This window comes from Zootoca vivipara, chromosome 8, assembly GCF_963506605.1.
Source record: "Zootoca vivipara chromosome 8, rZooViv1.1, whole genome shotgun sequence".
In the NCBI taxonomy this organism is placed as follows: Eukaryota; Metazoa; Chordata; class Lepidosauria; order Squamata; family Lacertidae; genus Zootoca; species Zootoca vivipara.
The window spans coordinates 66,927,664-66,946,925 of record NC_083283.1 but is presented as its reverse complement, the minus strand read 5'-3'; the positions used below and the strand labels follow the sequence as shown (position 1 = coordinate 66,946,925).

Sequence of the window (19,262 nt, the reverse complement as noted above, 5' to 3'; positions counted from 1 at the left end):
TAATTCTATAAACTGTATACCTTATGGACTAAACTAATGATTCTGTTTAAGTTGTGATAGAAAAACAACGGTGTAAGCTGTGTTCCAGGATCAGTTACTAATTTCTGACTCTTGCCGTTTGGCTTGGCAAAGTGCTATTTGAGCTTCTCTTTGCAGCTCCTAGTTATACTTGGGAGTTAGTGTAAGATTTCTGCAGCCTACCTCCTGCTTACTTTTCCCTTGCAAAAATTGTGGAAATAATAATCATAACTACATAAACATTCATTCAAGTTACTATCTGTGTTTTAGATATGAAATGCCTTACGCGTTAGAACCTTGTGCTTGCATGTAAACTTTTTTTTTAAAAAAAGTAAAATGTGTTATTTAAGGGTAGTCCTACAGTAGTCCTACAATTTGGCAAAATGCTGAATTTAGAAGAAAAGAAATACCGTATTAATTGTTTGTGTTGGAGCCTACTTGTGCACAAACATGAGGCCCATATTTTTATTTTAGTTTCCCTCATTTGGCATAATTTCAACAAATAATACACCCTCTGTTTTTATATTACACTCCAATACTAATTGTTGTGTATATAAACACGCATACATTATGTGAGTGAATGATTGAATAACTAGGTTCTTAATGTTTACTTTTCCCGGATTAGTTACATGCCCGAGAAAGTCAGAGCAATGTTGAGTTTATCGAACATTGCAATAGTACCCATTTCAAAACATACCACATGGGTGTATTGCTTCAAAGTTCAACAGAATATGAATAATATGTCAATATATGTTAGGTTGTTATTGATTTCATGAGAAGCAGAATAGTATTTTTGATATTATTAATGGTATAGATCACTAATATTTACAGGGATTTGGTCACAGGGAGCAAAAGTAGCATGGAACTAATTCTGTGAATTCAATAGGACTTTAAGACAATGGCTTAAGGCAAAGACATGGACTCCCAGAGAGGAAATTGCATGTTGTTCGAACCTGGGTTTAGCTCTCTCCAGACGAACCATGAACTGCAACCAAGATGTGTCCAATACTGTATGGTTATAGTCTTCCAGGACAGCTAAACCGTGAGCCCAGGTTCAGATGACATATTAAGCTGAACTGTGACTTAGCTCAGCACAGCAGCAAAACAATCAGAAAGGAGCAAAGCAGCTGTGATCTCCTCTCCCAGAAACCATACATTCACAATAAGCCATGGTTTGGCTTAGTGATGTGTCACCCAGACCAAAGAATAGTTAAAGCTTTACAGCTTTGTGTAAGTAGTAATTTAAGAAGTTGTTCAGACGGGCACTTTGCTAAATTGAATGGTCCATCTAGGTGCAATCTTGGATTTGTCAATATCAGAAAACCTGTTTTGGTAGTCTAGGCCATTATCTTCTGGCTCGTAAGCAGCATTGTGGAAGAAAAGAAAACACCACTAGATTATTCATCTTCCCCCTTCAAAACAAAGTGGATTGTGGAATTATTAGTTCTTCTGGCAAGGAATTTTGCATAGTGTGTTGTAGTTAGAGTACCTGAAACCAGAGGCAAATGAGAAGATTGTAGGTATGGCCGAGGAAGACTTCAGCACATAATAGACAACATACTTGAGGTAAAGCTTTAAATAAGCACGCTTCATTCCTTTGGCGAACATTGTATTCTTTCACAGTAAAGTCAAGTGTGACTTTTAAGTTAAAGCCTCTTTCCTTGACCGTTGGAAACCTATAGTTTTCATGTTGTCAGAGTTATTTATTTCATTCTTTTTTTCCAAGGACTAAATGAAATCAGCACTTCATACCAATGTTTGAAACCGGGAAAGATACAAAGTGCTACATAAGCGCCTGGAACCTGGGTTGTGGGGCGCTGAAGCACAATTTCTAGTCGCATTTGTGCCGTGGTGCCTGACAGATCTCCCGGTTCATGCAGCACCAAAAGAGGCACATCTAGGGCTGCTCCTGGCAGTGGCAGGAGTGGACAGCAGGATGCTTAGGGCCACCAATGCAAAGCTGCTTGTTCTGCTGCTCAAACTTCTTAAACAGCTTTGGCACTTTGGCAGCAGTGTGGCTGCAAAACCACCCCGCCACCCTCTCGCTTCCTGAGGCAGCGGCAGGAGTGACCCTGCTGCTGCCACCATCTCCTGTTCCTATTCTCCCTCCCTCTGTCAGGCGAAGCCTCCCTTTCTTCCCCTTCTCCAAGGGGGAAGCTTCGCTGAGGTGAGAGAGGTGTGGTTTTGCTTCCCCACCCAGTCATGTAGAGGGATGGGGAGAGGGGAAGTTTCGCCTAACGGAGGGAGGGAGAATAGGAGGAAGAGACGGCGGTGGCATCAGGATCGCTCCTGCTGCTGCCTTGTGGACTGAGAGGGTTTGGGTTCACGGGGTTGTTTGGAGCTACAAGCAGCTCCGCATTTGCAGCACCGATGGGGCTATGGGCAACAGCCCCAAACGGCACCTTGGCAGCATCCACAGCGGCGCAGGGTCTGGCAGGGGGATTTCTGCAGCCTCACAGCCCTTCTCCCTCACCCACCCTCTCCTTACAGATGGGGCAGGCAGGAAGCCAGCTGAGACACGGCTCTCTTTGAAGATCAGCTTCAGCGATCTCTTTAACATGGGGCTGGCGGGGAGCAATTCCGCCGCCACCACCCTCAGCGCCAGCAGTGGCAATTTGAATTGAAATCTTAGGCGCGGTGTACTGCGACAAGAGCTCAGAAAATGCTCACAATAATAAAACTCCCTATCGCAGAATGCTCCCGTTACTATTGAAGTTTCATACATATTTTAAATAGAAAATCTGTTACTTATTATGCACATGCACTTCAGACATTCCAGCTTCATGAATAAACCTCCAGCCAGATCTTTAGACCTAAAATCCCAAAGGGCTCAATCCGTATCCTTCCTAGCAGATCGACACTCCTGCATTTTCCAGCCTAAGCAAGCCACTGGAAACTGCTTCCAGGTAAGCGTGCCTAGGAGTGCAACACATTTAGTCTGTCCCTTTCTTGGAAGGATTATTATTTACTTAAAGCCTTTTGTTCAGTCTTCATGTAGTGTAGGTAGTCTGTATTACGCTCTTCCTCTACCTTCTGCACTCAGGAAATACCCCTGTCTCCCCCTCCAACTGTCCTCCCTCTCCTCTCCCTTTCATTAACAATACATGGAACATGCAGTAGGACACATCTGCTCAAGAAGATTTCTCATTGTCTCTTCAGTCCCATTGATAGAAGGAAGTTTAGATGCAGAGATGCAGAAAACGCTCCAATCCCATAGTATACATGAAAGAATATGACCCATGGACGTGGACACACAGCTAATTCCATCTGATACAATTTCCAGCTTTCTGCAAGGTAAAAGCAATAGCCTTGTATCCGCTCCATATCAACCAGTTTGGATTAAATGAAACAACCTTGCAAAGAATAATAGTAAGCTGATACAATACCTATGTATAGATTGACCGGTCTCATCCAGTCATCCTCTTTAATGTTTTATTGAGGAGGGACTCAAACTCATTTTCAAAAGCTACTGATTTAAAATTTTAAAAGTGTTGGTTTTTTTTAAAAAAAATTACTTTGCAACATATACATGCATATACATACGGTAGTTCCACATACTCAAATAGGATTTGTTTTTGTATACTGAACAGCAGCTCCCATTTCACATGAATAGATTTTGAAAGCAATGAAAAGTTTCAGAAGAAGTTTGTGGAAAGGAGATTTGCTGGTCATGTAGAAAAAAATTCAAAATGGATGCGCCTAAAATAGCTCTTTAGATCTTGTAGTGAAACTTGAGCAAGCATTTGCAGCTTCTGTTGTGCTGAATATTTTAACAATGTGTCAGTGATTAACCATCAAAATAGACCTCTTTTGTTGGATTCATCAGTAGAACTGTTTAGCGGTTGTTGTTTTTAACTCAGCATGCTTTAAAAAACCACACATTTCAATGCCCATTCAAAATGATTGGACAGTATCATTAAATATCCTTGTAGGAAGCTCTTGGCTGACACATACATTACAAATGACTTGCCAGAAACTGAATGCTAGTTTATAATAAGCTCTGACATGATGTTACTCCACCAAAGGCATCCAAAAGCTGCCACGGCTAAAGGCGTCTGATGCCACAATGAGATTTATTAGTTTTTTAACAGGCATCTTCATACATGATGTATCACCAGTTGCTTTTGAGTTCTTAGATTGGCATATAAGTTGCAACTTCCATAAAAACACATTCAGGAATGAATATACCTGAGCTATCCTCAAATCTTATTCAATAAATCACTTTTATTAATGCCATTGTATGCCCGACTTTAAATAACCAACTGATACCTTCGGAATGATTAATATTCTTGCAGAAATTAACAGATTCAAAAAAAATTCCACCTGCAGTACCCCCAGTTTCCTTTTAACGCATTATAGCTTGTGGTTCACTGGCACCTACTTCTATTCTACTCTCAAAGACTTTACATCTCCCCCCTTTACATTATTATTATTAGGCACTGCTACCATATGCATTTTTAAAAGCAGGTTCAGCAAAAGGTAACCTACTGATAAGATTAGCCATTGCATGTCATAGCTAGTATAGCGGTAACTATCAAAAAGAGTAAAAAACGTAATTAGTTGGTTTGGGATGAATGGTGTCGTGGCATAAAAATAGCAACAACTATAGATGAGTGTCAACCCAGAAGTGCTGACAAGGAAAATAAAGCATTATTATAAATTGTTGTACATTTTCCAAGTTTAGTGTGAATCACCTTTTTATATTTCTGAAGTATTGTTGGTTGTTCTTTCTCTTTTCATATTACCGATAAGACATGAAATTAAAATTGGTTGGCATTAGTTCACAAAATATTCAATTGTAAAGATTTTTTCCATGCCATTTCGGAGGTGTGCCTGGAAAAAAAAAGATACAGCTGCTTAAATTTTATTTCAAGACTAGGCCACAGTTCAGTTTCAATTAAGTGTAAGTGCTAGTCAGGGCCGTCTTAAGCATATCTGGCACCATGGTGCGAAGATCCCTCTGGCACCCCCCCTGCCCTGTTTCCCAGTGCGGCTGCCTGGCGGGCGCAGCGCAGCACCCCCCTAGCAGCCAGGCACCTTGGCGCCCTGCGCCACCCAGCCTTGCCATAGGGCCGGCCCTGGTACTAGTGCTAAGCTAGTGTAGTCCTCCGGCTGCAGATGCCAAATGTTTAGATACATTGCAGGAAAAAGGATCAGGAACTAGGAAAATCTGCGTAATCTTTGCATTTACTTTGTTGCTTTTGTGGGCAGAATGTGCACAGATAGGAATTGCCCAAAACCTCAGAATTCTGATTTTAGTAGGTTGTAAAAAAGGTAAAGGTAAAGGACCCCTGACAGTTAAGTCCAGTCACCAACGAGACTGGGGTTGCAGCGCTCATCTTGCTTTACTGGCCAAGGGAGCCAACGTTTGTCCGCAGACAGTTTTTCTGGGTCATGTGGCCAGCATGACTAAGCCACTTCTGGCAAAAGCAGAGCAGCACACAGAAACACCGTTTACCTTCCCACCAGAGTGGTACCTGTTTATCTACTTGCACTTTGATGTGCTTTTGAACGGCTAGGTTGGCAGGAGCTGGGACCGAGCAACGGCAGCTCACCCCGTCATGGGGATTCGAACCGCCGACCTTCCAATAGGCAAGCCCAAGGCTCAGTGGTTTACACCACAGCGCCACCCACGTCCCTGGTCTTAGTAGGTTGTAGAGCAGACTAAACCTGTTAAACTGGCATAGTTGTTGATGGACTTCCATTTCATGCGGCTCAATGTGGTGCCTTCCTGTAACTAGTACTATGGATGGCATAATTGTGTTAGGGAAAATGTGTGGCAACTGTCAGTGGATAGTTCAAAACATTTGAGTCATGTCATCTCACTAACTTTCTTTAAATAGTGTGCGTATGTGTGTATAATATGTAAAACGTGTTTGCGTTTATAGGGATAGGTAGATAGTTGTGTGTGTGTGTGTGTGTGTGTGTGTGTGTGTGTGTGTGTGTGTGTGTGTGTGTGTGTAAATTCACTCTCTATGAGAACTAGTAGGGACTATCCCAGGCATCCTTCAAACTTCGGCCCTCCAGATGTTTTGGACTACAATTCCCATCATCCCTGACCACTGCTCCTCTAAGCTAGGGATCATGGGAGTTGTAGGCCAAAACATCTGGAGGGACGCAGTTTGGGGGTGCCTGGACTATCCTCTTTGCTCTGGGGACATCAACTTAATTCATGGAGCGGCCTAGGTTCGCACGGTATTCCATGACAGCCCTGGAATACTGTAACTGGATTGAAGTTACTTTCTGGCCAGTTAATGCGTAACACCAAAAAAAATTTCTGTTTGCTTAGCCTCATATTTGTTTGTGGTTTTTTTAAAAAAACAACAACAACTAAACCAATTTCTTTTCTTCATCTTCAGTAAGGAAACATATACTGTAGATAATAAACATAAGCATTTGTAGCACAGTATAATTAATGCTATTAGAACCTATAAACAGAACATATGTTATTTTACATCTTGTGATTTTATAAGAAATCAAGATGCAAGCTAATTGTGCTCATGCTTGTCGTAGATTAACTAGATCTTATTTTACTTTATGGTTTAAAATGTTTTCTAGGCTTTTTTTAAAAAACGTTGTTTGATAGCTTTACACCTTTCCCTCCCATTCGCACCTTTAGGAATTGATACCCCTCATACTGTGTACAGCTTGCCTCCATCCTGAACCCAAAGAGAGAGATCAGCTCCTACACATATTGTTCAACTTGATCAAAAGACCAGATGATGAGCAAAGGTGTGTCTTTGATGTGTGGAATACATTTTGCTTCTTTGAAATTAGAAGGCTATTAACTAATTTTCTTGTTGCAGACTTCTAATAGAATAGGAACATAGTATCTCTGGGCAGCCTCTCAGAATGGTTGGGGAAACCCAGCCAGATGGGCGGGGTATAAATAAATTATTATTATTATTAGCAGTCAGTAGTCATTTGCTTATATCTTGCCTGTTCTCTTACAACAGAGGTAAGGAGCCTTTTTAAACTAGAGGAGCAATGGATGTATGGTAGGCTACCTTCTAGCCTTCAAAAGTCAGGTTTCTGAACACACCTCTCTATGCGCAGTGAAGTACACATTCTAGCCAGGCATAAACACTTGAGGAAGTTTCAGAGCAAAAGCATGGCTTAGGGAAATTCCCACGGGTGGAATAGAAATTTGGCCTCTAGACCTCGGTTCTGTTAAAATTTTAACATACCCTAAGTGACAACGTAATATTCCTTGTGAAATCTGTACAGTCCAACAGATAGAAATTGCTTGCATGCAGGCTGTTAAAAAATAGAACCTTAGGCAGGATGGGAAGCGCAGACAAGGATAACAAGTCATTTTCAAAGACTTCAGTCGCCATTGAGGCTCAAAATAGTGCCCCCTCTCCTCAATATCTTTGCCATGCAGTGATTTAGTGTCTTAGACTGAAGAAAGGGTTTGAGGTTGTTCAGCCATGTGAACCCCCAACTGTAGTTTGAATTGGTACAGGCCAGGCCTGGTTAAGAACTAGGCCTGATTCTCCTGCCATTTAAGACTGTGACAAGGATGGCAGAAAGAACAGAACAGGCTGACATCTGATTCTCACTCTTTCACCTCTCTCCTAGTGGCATACAAACCAGTCTGTTCAGGCCTGGTAGAGTTCTGACCCCTTGATAAATCCATTTCTGTGCAGGTTTTAAAGGAACAAATATTTAGAACCTGCACAGATTTTTAATTTGCAAAAGTCGTTTTAAAAGCACTTAAAAATACTTTTAAAAAGACATACAAAGCTGCCTCCCATGTTTTTTCATACAATTTCCCTGAGAGTGACAGGACGTCAATCTGTACCTGCCTCTCACAGGAGGAGTTGAATACTGTATATGCCACAATGTGCTGTACAAAGAAGAGAGCCAACCCTCTGACACCTCATAAGTAGTAGAATCTGGGGGAGTGCAGATTCCAAGGAAGACCCGTGTTCAAATCTGCACTTCAGTCTGAGATGTGTGGATCAGGTGAACTCGCTTCAAAGTTCCCATTCACCTCTCCCATGCCTGCTCCTTCTCTAACTGATTATTGAAAACAAGCAGACAGTACACGTGCATATATACAGACCTTACTTGAGGGTCTTGTGACCACAGGGGTGTCTTTTTAGGGCCTCAGGGGGGGTGCACTGTGAACAACAGGAAAGCCCCATTCTGTGAATGGCCTTTGACTTGCACAGAGTTTGGAAACAACTCTGCAGGTTGAAATTGGAGCCTGGGTTCAGAAATACATTAAGAACTTCATACTCAAATCTGGAAACAGCAGATTGGGTCTCATGAGATTGTAATAATTAACTGAGGAATGGTCAAAGTAAAAACTGAGCAGTTTCCTTTGACTTTGCTGTATAGAGCCATCTGTAAACTCTTTAAACAGCACTTAATCTTTAAAGCAGTATGACACAATAATAAATTGGAGGACTAGCATCCTTCTGTGCCGGGCAAGGCAATCCTGTGCACTGGAAGTTGGTGTTAAGCAAGGATAAAGTAAGCTTTAGCCATACTCATTTGTGCTGAGCCTTTAAATAAGAGTTTGAGTTACAACACCCTTTTAACTGGCATAAATTCCGCCTGGTTTTGAGGTCATGTGATCATGCTGAGTGCATTTAGGATGCAGCCTAAGTACCCCTCCCTTGTGACCCACTCCAGAACAGCCCTTTTTCAGGACATAAACCAGTTTAAGATACACCAGGCTCCTAGCTGAACCAGGATGGGGCAGATACTCCAGCCTATCTCCTGCTGAGACAAGGACGAGGAATTAGACTGGCATAGACCAACTGTATCGGGAACCTCCTGGCTTAGCCAGAGATCCACTAGATTCTAAACCAGGCATCCCCAAACTGTGGCCCTCCAGATGTTTTGGCCTACAACTCCCATGATCCCTAGCTAACAGGACCAGTGGTCGGGGAAGATGGGAATTGTAGTCCAAAACATCTTGAGGGCTGAAGTTTGGGGATGGCGGTTCTAAACCCTGCTCTTCCTGATGGATTGCTCTATAGGATTGCTCCCTAATAATTAATTCATTTTTAAAAAAAAGTTTAAATGTTATCAAAATATGAATAAGCAATTTTAAAACAATCATGTGTAATAAAAGTACCTACCGTGTTTCTCCGAAAATAAACCATACCCCGAAAATAAGCCATAGTGATAGGCAGTTTAACCTTGTAGGTTAAACTGTACCATACTTAATTTTAAAAAAAATAAGACATCCCCTGAAAATAAGCCATCGTGGGTCTTTTTAAGGAAAAATAAATGAAAGACAGTGTCTTATTTTTGGAGAAACACGGTACCTAGGTAGGCTTGGTGAAACACAGGTTTTTAGCAGCTGCTGAAAACAGTAAAGTGAAGACACCTACCTAATATGAATGGGATGGTAGTTAGGTTCTGTATTTTGTGGGTTCTTTTTAAATTTAATTACAGTACAGGGTATAGGAAAGTAGCAGGTATAGCTGTATCTGCTGGAAGGAAGCAGAAGATTAGCTTTACTCTGCATTGAAAGTTTCTTTGTCTTTGTAGCAAAAATTCCAGATATTGAACATGTTCATTAAATCATTTAGGCTTCTCAAGGACTGATCCCCCCCCCCCCCGGAGATTTTATAACAGTCAGTTCATGTGCTTTTGAAGGCTTCTGCCTATTCACAAAAGCAATATATGGCTTCTCTTAGTTTGCATGACCTGAATAATCTACATTCACCTTTGCTGATTAGTTTTATACTTGAGGGCCACTTCTTACAGGACATTTTTCCTCCTCTACACGGTCACTTACGAAGTCTTTTGTGAATATTGCTGCTAGAATTCTAAGCAAGAAGCGCTTATGTGCAACGACTGCCCAAAAGTGATGTTTAAGCAAAATCATGTACAAAATGCAGTGCAAGTGTGCACTTCTCCGTTGATGTAAATTATTTTCATACTTGGAAAAAGTCGTGGTTAATGAACCATCAATGACGTGATTGTCAGTAACTAATTGCTCACAGCGCACTCCAGATGCCATTTTCTTGTGAGGATCTTTCAGTCTGTTATATCTCCTTTTAGGCAAATGTTTGGTTGTTGTACAAGCATGTTTCAATGTAATAGGCTGAAGATTTTTATTTTATAGGCAAATGATTCTGACTGGATGTGTAGCATTTGCTCGGCATGTTGGACCAACACGTGTAGAAGCAGAACTTTTACCACAATGTTGGGAGCAGGTAATAGGAGATAATCTTTATTTACTTCATGGGTTCCCAGGGCCATTCCCCCCCCCCCGGCAGTTTACCAGCAACTGTGGTCCTGTCAACAGTGGTTTACAATATATAAAATAGCATATACTTCTAAGAATTGTAATTTTAAAGGCAAGCAGAAACCAAGAGCAATCTGGGTAGGCAATCCATGAGTGTCTTACCTGTAGGTTAGGAAGATCTGAGGTTGAAGATGCCTGTTCAAGTAAACAAAAGAAGAAACCGTTCTTAAGTCATATATTGTGCTAACCCAGGAAATTCTCCTAAGGGTTAGCAGTTGTCAAGTGACAAAGCTTTATTAATAGGAGTTTGTTTGTTTGTTTGTTTGTTTTTGTTTGTTTATTGCATATAGCACCTTTCTGCCAGTTGTAAACCCAAGATGGTTTATAGTATTAAAATCCTAAACAAAGAAATGGCATAAAATATACAGTAGATCAATTGTGTCCTTTTCATGCTGACTACAGGCAACCCTCAGTTTGCGCATTATGGGTCATTGTGCGCATCCGTGAAATTGCACGTAATTGAAAAAAACCTGCCCCCGTTCCACCCCTGCTTTGCCATGCCTTCGCTCTGCCCTTTTAGTGACGTCTTTTATGACGTTTCTGTGTCACTTCCAGGTTTGGCGCAGTGCGCATATAAACAGTTGAACACATATTGAACATGCATAAATGGGCATTTGCCTGTATTGACGTAAGCTGCTAGGCCTGGGCTTCCTTCTGTCTTAGCTCAGGACCTGCAGGGTGCTGAATAGTCTCTGGGAAGGTGGAGTTAGACTGACCCCAACAGTTTGGCCAGTCCATTGATACGCCTGTCAGGAGCTGATGAAATCTGCTGCCTGGCCTAGACTTCTTCCCTTTATGGGGATGTTATGAAGGTGTCTAATGTCCTTGTAGCCCCGATCTGTTCACCAGACTTCAGCAGCAAGGCTAGCTCCTTTCTGGAAACATAAGAATTCCAGGTTCAAGGCATACTGATTATGGTTTGTGAATGGAAGCCTGTGGTGGCATAGTAAATAGGCAGCAGCCTCATATTCTTTACATGCTGGCATTTGAAATAGAGAAATACAGTGCAGAATTATAAGCAAAGAAAATGAAAGGAGCAACTTTTCTCTCCTACAGATCAATCACAAATATCCAGAAAGACGGCTGTTAGTGGCAGAGTCCTGTGGAGCATTAGCACCTTATCTTCCTGTAAGTGTTCTGTTTGCAGTTAATATTTATCTAAATTTAAGACTCATTGAAAAGGTTTAAATGGTGGCCAGATTCCGAAGAGTCACTTAGTACAACCCCCCGTTCCTAATTTTTACTGGCCCACCATGTTTGTGTTTTGGAGCAGCACAACACCATGTCATATCACCAACTGCTTTTGAAGCTCCTATTCAAAAATAGTTTAGCCGTATGGCATCTTAGACTGCTAGTCTAGAACAAGAAGTCTAAAGACCTAGGGAAAGGAATAAATCCAGTCATTTTGGATCCTGGCCAACTACTTCAGTTGTAGCAATTGGTAATGTTCACATAGAACAAAGCAATGTGGCTTTTTGGGAAACAATATGTGCAGAACAAATCCCAACCAATGTTTCCCCCCATGTATTCTAAATGCATATACAGTGGTACCTTGGTTTATGAACACTATTGGTTCCGGAAGTCTGTTCATAAACTGAAGCGTTCATAAACTGAAGCGAACTTTCCCATTGAAAGTAATGGAAAGTGGATTAATCCATTCCAGACGGGTCCGCGGAGTACTCAACCTGAAGCGTACTTAACCCAAAGCATGGGTGTAATTGGTTCCGGAAGTCTGTTCATAAACTGAAGCATTATAAACTGAAGCGAACTTTCCCATTGAAAGTAATGGAAAGTGAATTAATCCGTTCCAGATGGGTCCGCGGCGTTCGTAAAACGAAAATTCGTAAACCGAGGTGTTCATAAACCGAGGTTCCACTGTATTGGATTTTTTGCAGGTTTAGGCCTAAAATGGCTTATTCTACCAGATAATTTTGCCATCAAGATTAGCTGCCATCACTCTCTTCATAATAAACTATGAAAGATAGCATAGATGTATATGATATTATTGGTCTTACGTTTCCAAGTAATTCCAGCAAATACTAATTTCCTCTTTCAGAAAGAGATTCGAAGTTCGTTGGTACTTTCCATGTTACAGCAGATGTTGATGGAAGATAAGACAGATCTGGTACGAGAAGCTGTGATCAAAAGCCTTGGGATCATCATGGGGTACATTGATGATCCAGACAAATACCAACAGGTATTGTATCTGATAATAATACATGACAGGACAGTTGCTAGATCATGTAATTATGAACAAGGTCTGAAAAATCACAAGGAAGTATTTGCCCGAACTAATACCCCCAAAATACTCTGGGCTATTTTTAACATCATCAGCATTTTGAGATGTGATCTAAGTTTTGGGCTCTGAAAATATGTTGTTGTGTTTTAGCAAAAAGAGAGCAAGCTGGCAGAAGAGTGAGGGAACATTCTGTAAAATCACTGAAGAATTTTCATTATTTTGACTGTGAACTGGTGTTCAAAGATCTGCTGTAGTTTTTTAATTGTAATACCTATAGGTACCTTGGCTGCTTATGCAAATGTTTAAGGAATTATCCAGTTTTATAGTTCACCTAACTTTTCTGCATGCTCATTTAACTTTAACAAATTTAGCCCCCTGACACTAATGGTGTTGCAGCATCTACTCCAAATATTTTTGGAACTTTTTGAATTAACTTGAACCACTGGAAATGCCTTTCATCAAATTCAAGATACCGTAGACACTTGCTTATCTTGAGGATGCCTGGAATGCTTAAGCAAAGTAAACTTAACTCTCCTAAATGGTCTGTTTCTTTATTACCAGGGTTTTGAACTACTACTTTCAGCATTGGGTGATCCTTCAGAACGAGTAGTTGGTGCAACTCATCAGGTGTTTTTACCTGCCTATGCTGCCTGGACCACAGAACTAGGAAATTTGCAGTCTCATCTTATACCTACATTGCTTAATAAAATTGAAAAACTACTCAGGGTAAATATTAAAGGTGTCTCATACTCACCATTTTTTGTCCCTCTTGAATAGGCAAAGATACAGCTCATAAAAATATTCTAATCTCCCCCCGCCCTACTTATAAGAATTGGTAACATTCAACACCATCACAACTGGTTGTTTGGACTATTCTGCAAATCACTTTTTTATAATGTTCATGTTGCCATGTCCTTTAAAGGGCATTTTATCTACAGTGTTAACTTGCTGCTACTACTATGTATGTCTAGAGTTTTGGTTACAGGTAGGTAGCCGTGTTGGTCTGGATCGAAGTAAAATAAAAAAATTCCTTCAGTAGCACCTTAAAGACCAACTAAGTTTTTATTTTGGTATGAGCTTTCGTGTGCATGCACACTTCTTCAGATAGGTATCTGAAGAAGTGTGCATGCACACGAAAGCTCATACCAAAATAAAAACTTAGTTGGTCTTTAAGGTGCTACTGAAGGAATTTTTTTATTTTGTCTAGAGTTTGATCATCTGGTTGCTTGCTGATGATTGTCTTTTGCTGTATGTTTTGCTATCTATAAAGAAATGCTGGAATTCTTAAACTTTTGAAAGTGTTTTTCCCTCTGCTGTCTTGGTTATTCATATGAAGAGTCTGAATATGTTGCACGTTTCTAGGACATTTTTTCAGATTTTCACATTGGAAGTTCATTCTTCTCTCTCTCTCTAGTAAGCTGACTCATGCCAGTTGCTGTGAGATTAGGAGTCTGTAGTAGAACTGGGATGCTGTATGAGAAATAACAGTGGGCACAACCCAAAGTTAAGCACTTTTAAGTCCAACTGAGTCAGGGGTGCAGACTTGAATAAAAAAAATGGGGCAGAGCAGGTAAGCCCCACCCTACATAATCAGTCACATGATGTGGTGCATGCACACTGTTTGAATGGCAATGCCCATCAACTTGGGGGGGACTTGGCCCCCTCAAATACATTATGGTGGGCAAAGCCCCCACAGCCCCTAGGAGTTGGCTCCAATGGACTGAGTTAAGTACATACTTGAATCATTCTTATGGGGATCATTGAGATTTGAGGTGGTTAACTTTGTCTTGGATTGTACCCACAGTGTTTTGCTTCATTTAGTCTTTCATGGTTTGAACCGAAGGCACATTGGTGCAGCAACCTTGCTGAATCTAAACTTCTCTGGCTCTCTAGAGTCAAACTAGGAGATCATGTGAGACCTTTTGTTCCACCTTGAAGAAAGGCGATTATAAATGTTACGAATGCATCGGGCCGATAGTTGGGTTTTTGGAGAAGAACCTGATACAAAACCCCTTTGCCTTCCTGTCTCTCTCTGATAGATTCTCGTTAATGGCTTTTTAATTATTCAGAAGCTCGTTTTGAATGGATAAGTACCTTGATAGCAAAGGAGCGAGATTTTCACCTGGATTCCCTGTTTGCCTTTCAGGAAGGCGAGCATGGACTTGATGAACACAAGCTGCACATGTATCTTTCTGCTTTGCAGTCCTTGATTCCTTCGCTTTTTGCACTAGTGCTACAGAACGCACCTTTTACAAGCAAAGCTAAGCTTCAGGGTGAAATTCCACAGATTGAAGGTAACTTCTTGATCATCCTCTGTGAGGGTTTATTTTGAAATAGGGTCAAATTTATTTTCATTTCACATCAACTGTAAAATAATATTCCATAGAAATGCCGTGCAGGTGAACACAGTGCAGCGAGCTTGCTCTCTACGTAGCTTGAAGACTTCTGGTTCAAGAAGTCTTTGAAATGTGAACTCTTTTTTTTCCACTACTACCAAAGAAAACCTATAATTCTGCATGTAGGAAGCATTATTGACACTTTAGATGAGTACTATTTATAGGGAGGTTGGTTTATTCCTATCAATTTGATGTATTCATTGCCAGCTGCAAAACCCATGTAAACGCCCAGTACTGCTCCTGGTGAAGTAAAGGGCTGAATCAGACCCTTTGATTTGGCAGGTGGTGGTCATAATGCCTTCTCCTTATATATCCCCTGACCTGAGGCTCATAACTGTTTTGTATACATTATAGATAATCTTGCTCCCCAAGCAAAACACCTGCACACCCTGAAACAAAATAGAGACAACCTTCCCGACAGGCAGAATGATAAGAATAAGAATAACTCACGAGAACAAAATGAATAGGGTACCAAGGTGGGAGGGCTGCCCAAGGGTCCTATGGAACCCATGGGTGTCATGTTCTGGATCCCAGTTCTAGAATTCTAGTTTATTAGAGAATGATCCAACAACTTGTATACTAGCTATAGCCTCTAAAAACTCTTCACAGGGAAATCCATGTACAGCACATTACAGTAACCACATCTTGAAGGTAAGGATACATAACTTCCTAGGTAACAGCGTTGAGCCACAGAATTAGGATTTAGATTGGTTTAGTCCTCTTAGAATCTCTGGGACTGAGTCCCCAAATAATCTTTTACCTTATGATTTAATGGACTGTGGGGGTAGGTCTTTTCCCTACTTACTTTATTAGGTGAAAGTGCCTATAGTTAGGCATCTTGATTGCTTCTTAATTTTCATTGTGTTAATGCACAATCAGTCTTAAACTTTGACTATGGTGGTTTGTCGTTTGCTGCCAGTGACTAGATTCCCAAGGCCTGCATCGCCTCTTCAGGATGTATCCACCATAATTGGAAGCCGTGAACAATTGGCTGTGCTATTACAACTTTATGATTACCAGTTGGAACATGAGGGTACCACAGGCTGGGATACCTTGCTGTGGGTTGTCAATCAACTGTGAGTTCCTTCTGACTTTTTTCACTTGCTGATTCCTCTGAATAATTGTGTGGTGGTGAGGACCCAATGTTTTTATCAGCTTTAGCGTTTTTATTTAATGCTAAAATTTTGCAGTTACTGACAGCATACATTACAGGTAGGTAGCCGTGTTGGTCTGAGTCGAAGCAAAATAAAAAAATTCCTTCAGTAGCACCTTAAAGACCAACTAAGTTTATATTTTGGTATGAGCTTTCGTGTGCATGCACACTTCTTCAGATGAAGAAGTGTGCATGCACACGAAAGCTCATACCAAAATATAAACTTAGTTGGTCTTTAAGGTGCTACTGAAGGAATTTTTTTATTTTGCTTTGACAGCATACATTGTTTTAGAAATTTTGCTTTAAATGGTATAAATCAATAATTATACCTGAAGGAGCGTCTCCACCTCCATCGTTCAGCCCAGATGCTGAGGTTCAGCTCCGAGGGCCTTCTGGTGGTTCCCTCAGTGCGAGAATGAAGGCAGCTCTCTTTAGAAGTTTTAAATGTTTGATGTTTAATCGTGTTTTTAATATTCTGTTGGGAGCCGCCCAGGTCTGAATGTTGAAGGATTCATGTTTGCACTATTAAATGTATTGTGCCAAAGCCCCCCAAAATATTGGGCTTGTCAGGAAAAAAGATCAGCTTGCTTACAGTATTACAAACCTATTGTCTGAAAAGTGACTTATTTTTAACCTGATTTTTCAGGTTGCCACAACTTATAGAAATAGTTGGCAAAATCAATGTAGCCTCAACAGCCTGTGTACATGAATTCTCAAGGTTTTTCTGGCGCCTTTGCAGAACGTTTGGGAAGATCTTCACAAATACAAAGGTAAACATATTCACATCTGGACGGAATAATGCAGAAAAGAAACAATTTATGTGTTTTATATATCAAATGGAATGTTAGTATCAAAAAGTTGCTAACATGCCAGATTAAAGGTCTGGGAAGCACTTGACAGGCATGTAGCTTACCTTTACTAAGTAGGGGTTTTCCCCCTGTTTATGCATGTTTTCGAGTGTGAGGGAGACCTTGCCCACTAAGAACATCTTAATAAATATTCATCAGAAATATATCCTCCTCAGTTTTTAAACTAACGGTTTTCTTTTACTTCATAACTATTTTTAGGTCAAACCACAGTTCCAGGAAATCTTAAGGCTGTCTGAGGAGAATGTTGGTGAGTCGTGGAGTTATTACTTTTTCTACTGTAGCCTTTAAAAAACAAAACACACTTGTAGAAATAGTCTGCACTAGCAAAAGGAAGCTCCTTGTGTAAATTTTTTGGACTGAATCTTTTTTTTTATTTAAGCAATGGTTTCATAGAAGGAGTTCTGAGGAAGATCTTTGTGTCCCTCAGCATTGAATTCTTGTACACCAATGGCCAAGAAAAGGATCCCTCATTTTAGTGGGCATATTAAAAGAGTATTAAGCAACTACAAACTTATTTTGAATGACTGACACACTTATGCTTCTTATTCTTTATTTGTACGGCATGGTTTCAGATGCCACAGCAGGAAATGGAGTGCTAACAAAAGCCACAGTTCCTATTTATGCCACAGGTGTACTTACATGCTATATCCAGGTAAGCAGCTTTTGCTCGGTAGTGAATAGTACGTGTCTTTGAAACACTCACGCCTAAGTGAGGATGGTTACATTGCCGTTTTAGTAAAGTTTCTTTATAATTCATAACTTGAGTCATAGCAGCATGTGAACATGGACCTGGATCCCAAGATAAGTTAAGGAAATTCCTAGAAGCAAAGTTTCCCACCCCTTTCTTCCACCTGCAGACTTATGTTCCCCACCCCTTAAAACATCTCCAGATGATCCGGGGGTTCTGCTGAAGAATGTGGGGTGAGGTATGGGAGGCTGCTGCCCAACCGATCAGTTCAACTGTTCCTGATACACTTGGCCATTTTAACTGAGGGGGCAACATGGAGGTCAAAACAGGAATACGTGACATTGCTATATTTGTGTGTTTAGAAATTCCTGCTGGTAGTGAGACTAGTTTGAAAGATCCCCACCCCACCCCACTGTGGAATGCACATGGTAACAAGAGTTGCATAAAAATCTCAGTCAAAATATGTGTGGTACTTGGCACAGGAGTAAACACAGCATTCAGTAGTCTGCGAGTATTTGTACATGTTAACAGAAATGAGAGGCATTTTTACCATTTTAGTAATGCCACTGTCTTCAGAGGTTTGTAAGAGTATAGTGACTCACACAAATATTGCAGAACTAACGCTTTTTCTCCTCTACATGCAGCTGCTGGGTGACCTTGGGCTAGTCACACTTCTTTGAAGTCTCTCAGCCCCACTCACCTCACAGAGTGTTTGTTGTGGGGGGAGGAAGGGAAAGGAGAATGTTAGCCACTTTGAGACTCCTTCGGGTAGTGATAAAGCGGGATATCAAATCCAAACTCCTCTCTGATTGCTGTTCCCTGAATGATGACTTTAGTTACTCATTGCTGACAGTGGGGCAGCCAGTAGTATCTTCAGAACAAGGCATGCAGTTGATATCTGGATCCCAAAACTGAATCTCTTTTTGAGAGCTACAGGCTTAGCTTTTCAGCCAACCTTAAGATACATGTTGTAAAACTAAGATTAAAAACTTCTAAAATTTACTTTCAGGAAGAAGACCGGAAGCTTTTAGTTGGATTTTTAGAAGATGTAATGACCATGCTTTCATTATCCCATGCTCCTCTTGATAGCCTGAAAGCGTCTTTTGTGGAACTGGGGTAAAGTATGTTTTATAACTGGAATCGCCATAAAGTGGGATCAAAAGTTCCTGGATTTTTTTTTATCTTAAAACAATTGCAGCAGAATGCCTAATGATGACTTTTTAGCATCTAGACAGTGCAGTCATAGTGTCAGTGTTTTGTGACATTTCCCTGGCAAAAGTGCTGGACTATTTTACTTGGAGCCAAAATAATAATAATAATTATAATATTTATACCCCACCCATCTGGCTGGGTTTCCCCAGCCACTTTGGGTGGCTTACAGCATATATAAAAGCATAGTATCAGGAAAGGAAAAAGAGACCATCCAAGGGCCAGCAAGTTTAAAATCCACATAAAGCAAGCAATAAAAGGTGTCATATATAGTGAAAAGGCAATCTCAGTAAGGGTGGCACCTACTCACTGCTAAAGAAGTCCTTTAGAGCTATCAGATAGGTCCAGATTTTTTATTCAATATGTTTACCATATTCTCTTGCCGCCATCGACTCACACAATTGTGTAAGAGTGTGG

General features: G+C 40.7%; 1 protein-coding gene across 5 annotated transcripts in view; it reads left to right on the top strand.

Moving 5' to 3' along the window:
* Positions 1-19,262, top strand: part of RELCH (RAB11 binding and LisH domain, coiled-coil and HEAT repeat containing) — a 62,926-nt gene that overhangs the window by 24,746 nt on the left and 18,918 nt on the right. For all 5 annotated transcript variants that reach the window (XR_004693188.2, XM_035124818.2, XM_035124817.2 and 2 more), the window contains exons 11-21: positions 6,638-6,750; positions 10,109-10,199; positions 11,348-11,419; positions 12,348-12,488; positions 13,092-13,256; positions 14,677-14,824; positions 15,846-16,002; positions 16,726-16,849; positions 17,147-17,195; positions 17,521-17,600; positions 18,646-18,752. Coding sequence is in view for 4 of the 5 variants with exons in the window: in XM_035124818.2 (XP_034980709.2) it covers positions 6,638-6,750; positions 10,109-10,199; positions 11,348-11,419; positions 12,348-12,488; positions 13,092-13,256; positions 14,677-14,824; positions 15,846-16,002; positions 16,726-16,849; positions 17,147-17,195; positions 17,521-17,600; positions 18,646-18,752 (1,247 nt within the window). In the remaining variant the exon portion in view is untranslated. The remainder of the gene's footprint in view (positions 1-6,637; positions 6,751-10,108; positions 10,200-11,347; positions 11,420-12,347; positions 12,489-13,091; positions 13,257-14,676; positions 14,825-15,845; positions 16,003-16,725; positions 16,850-17,146; positions 17,196-17,520; positions 17,601-18,645; positions 18,753-19,262) is intronic.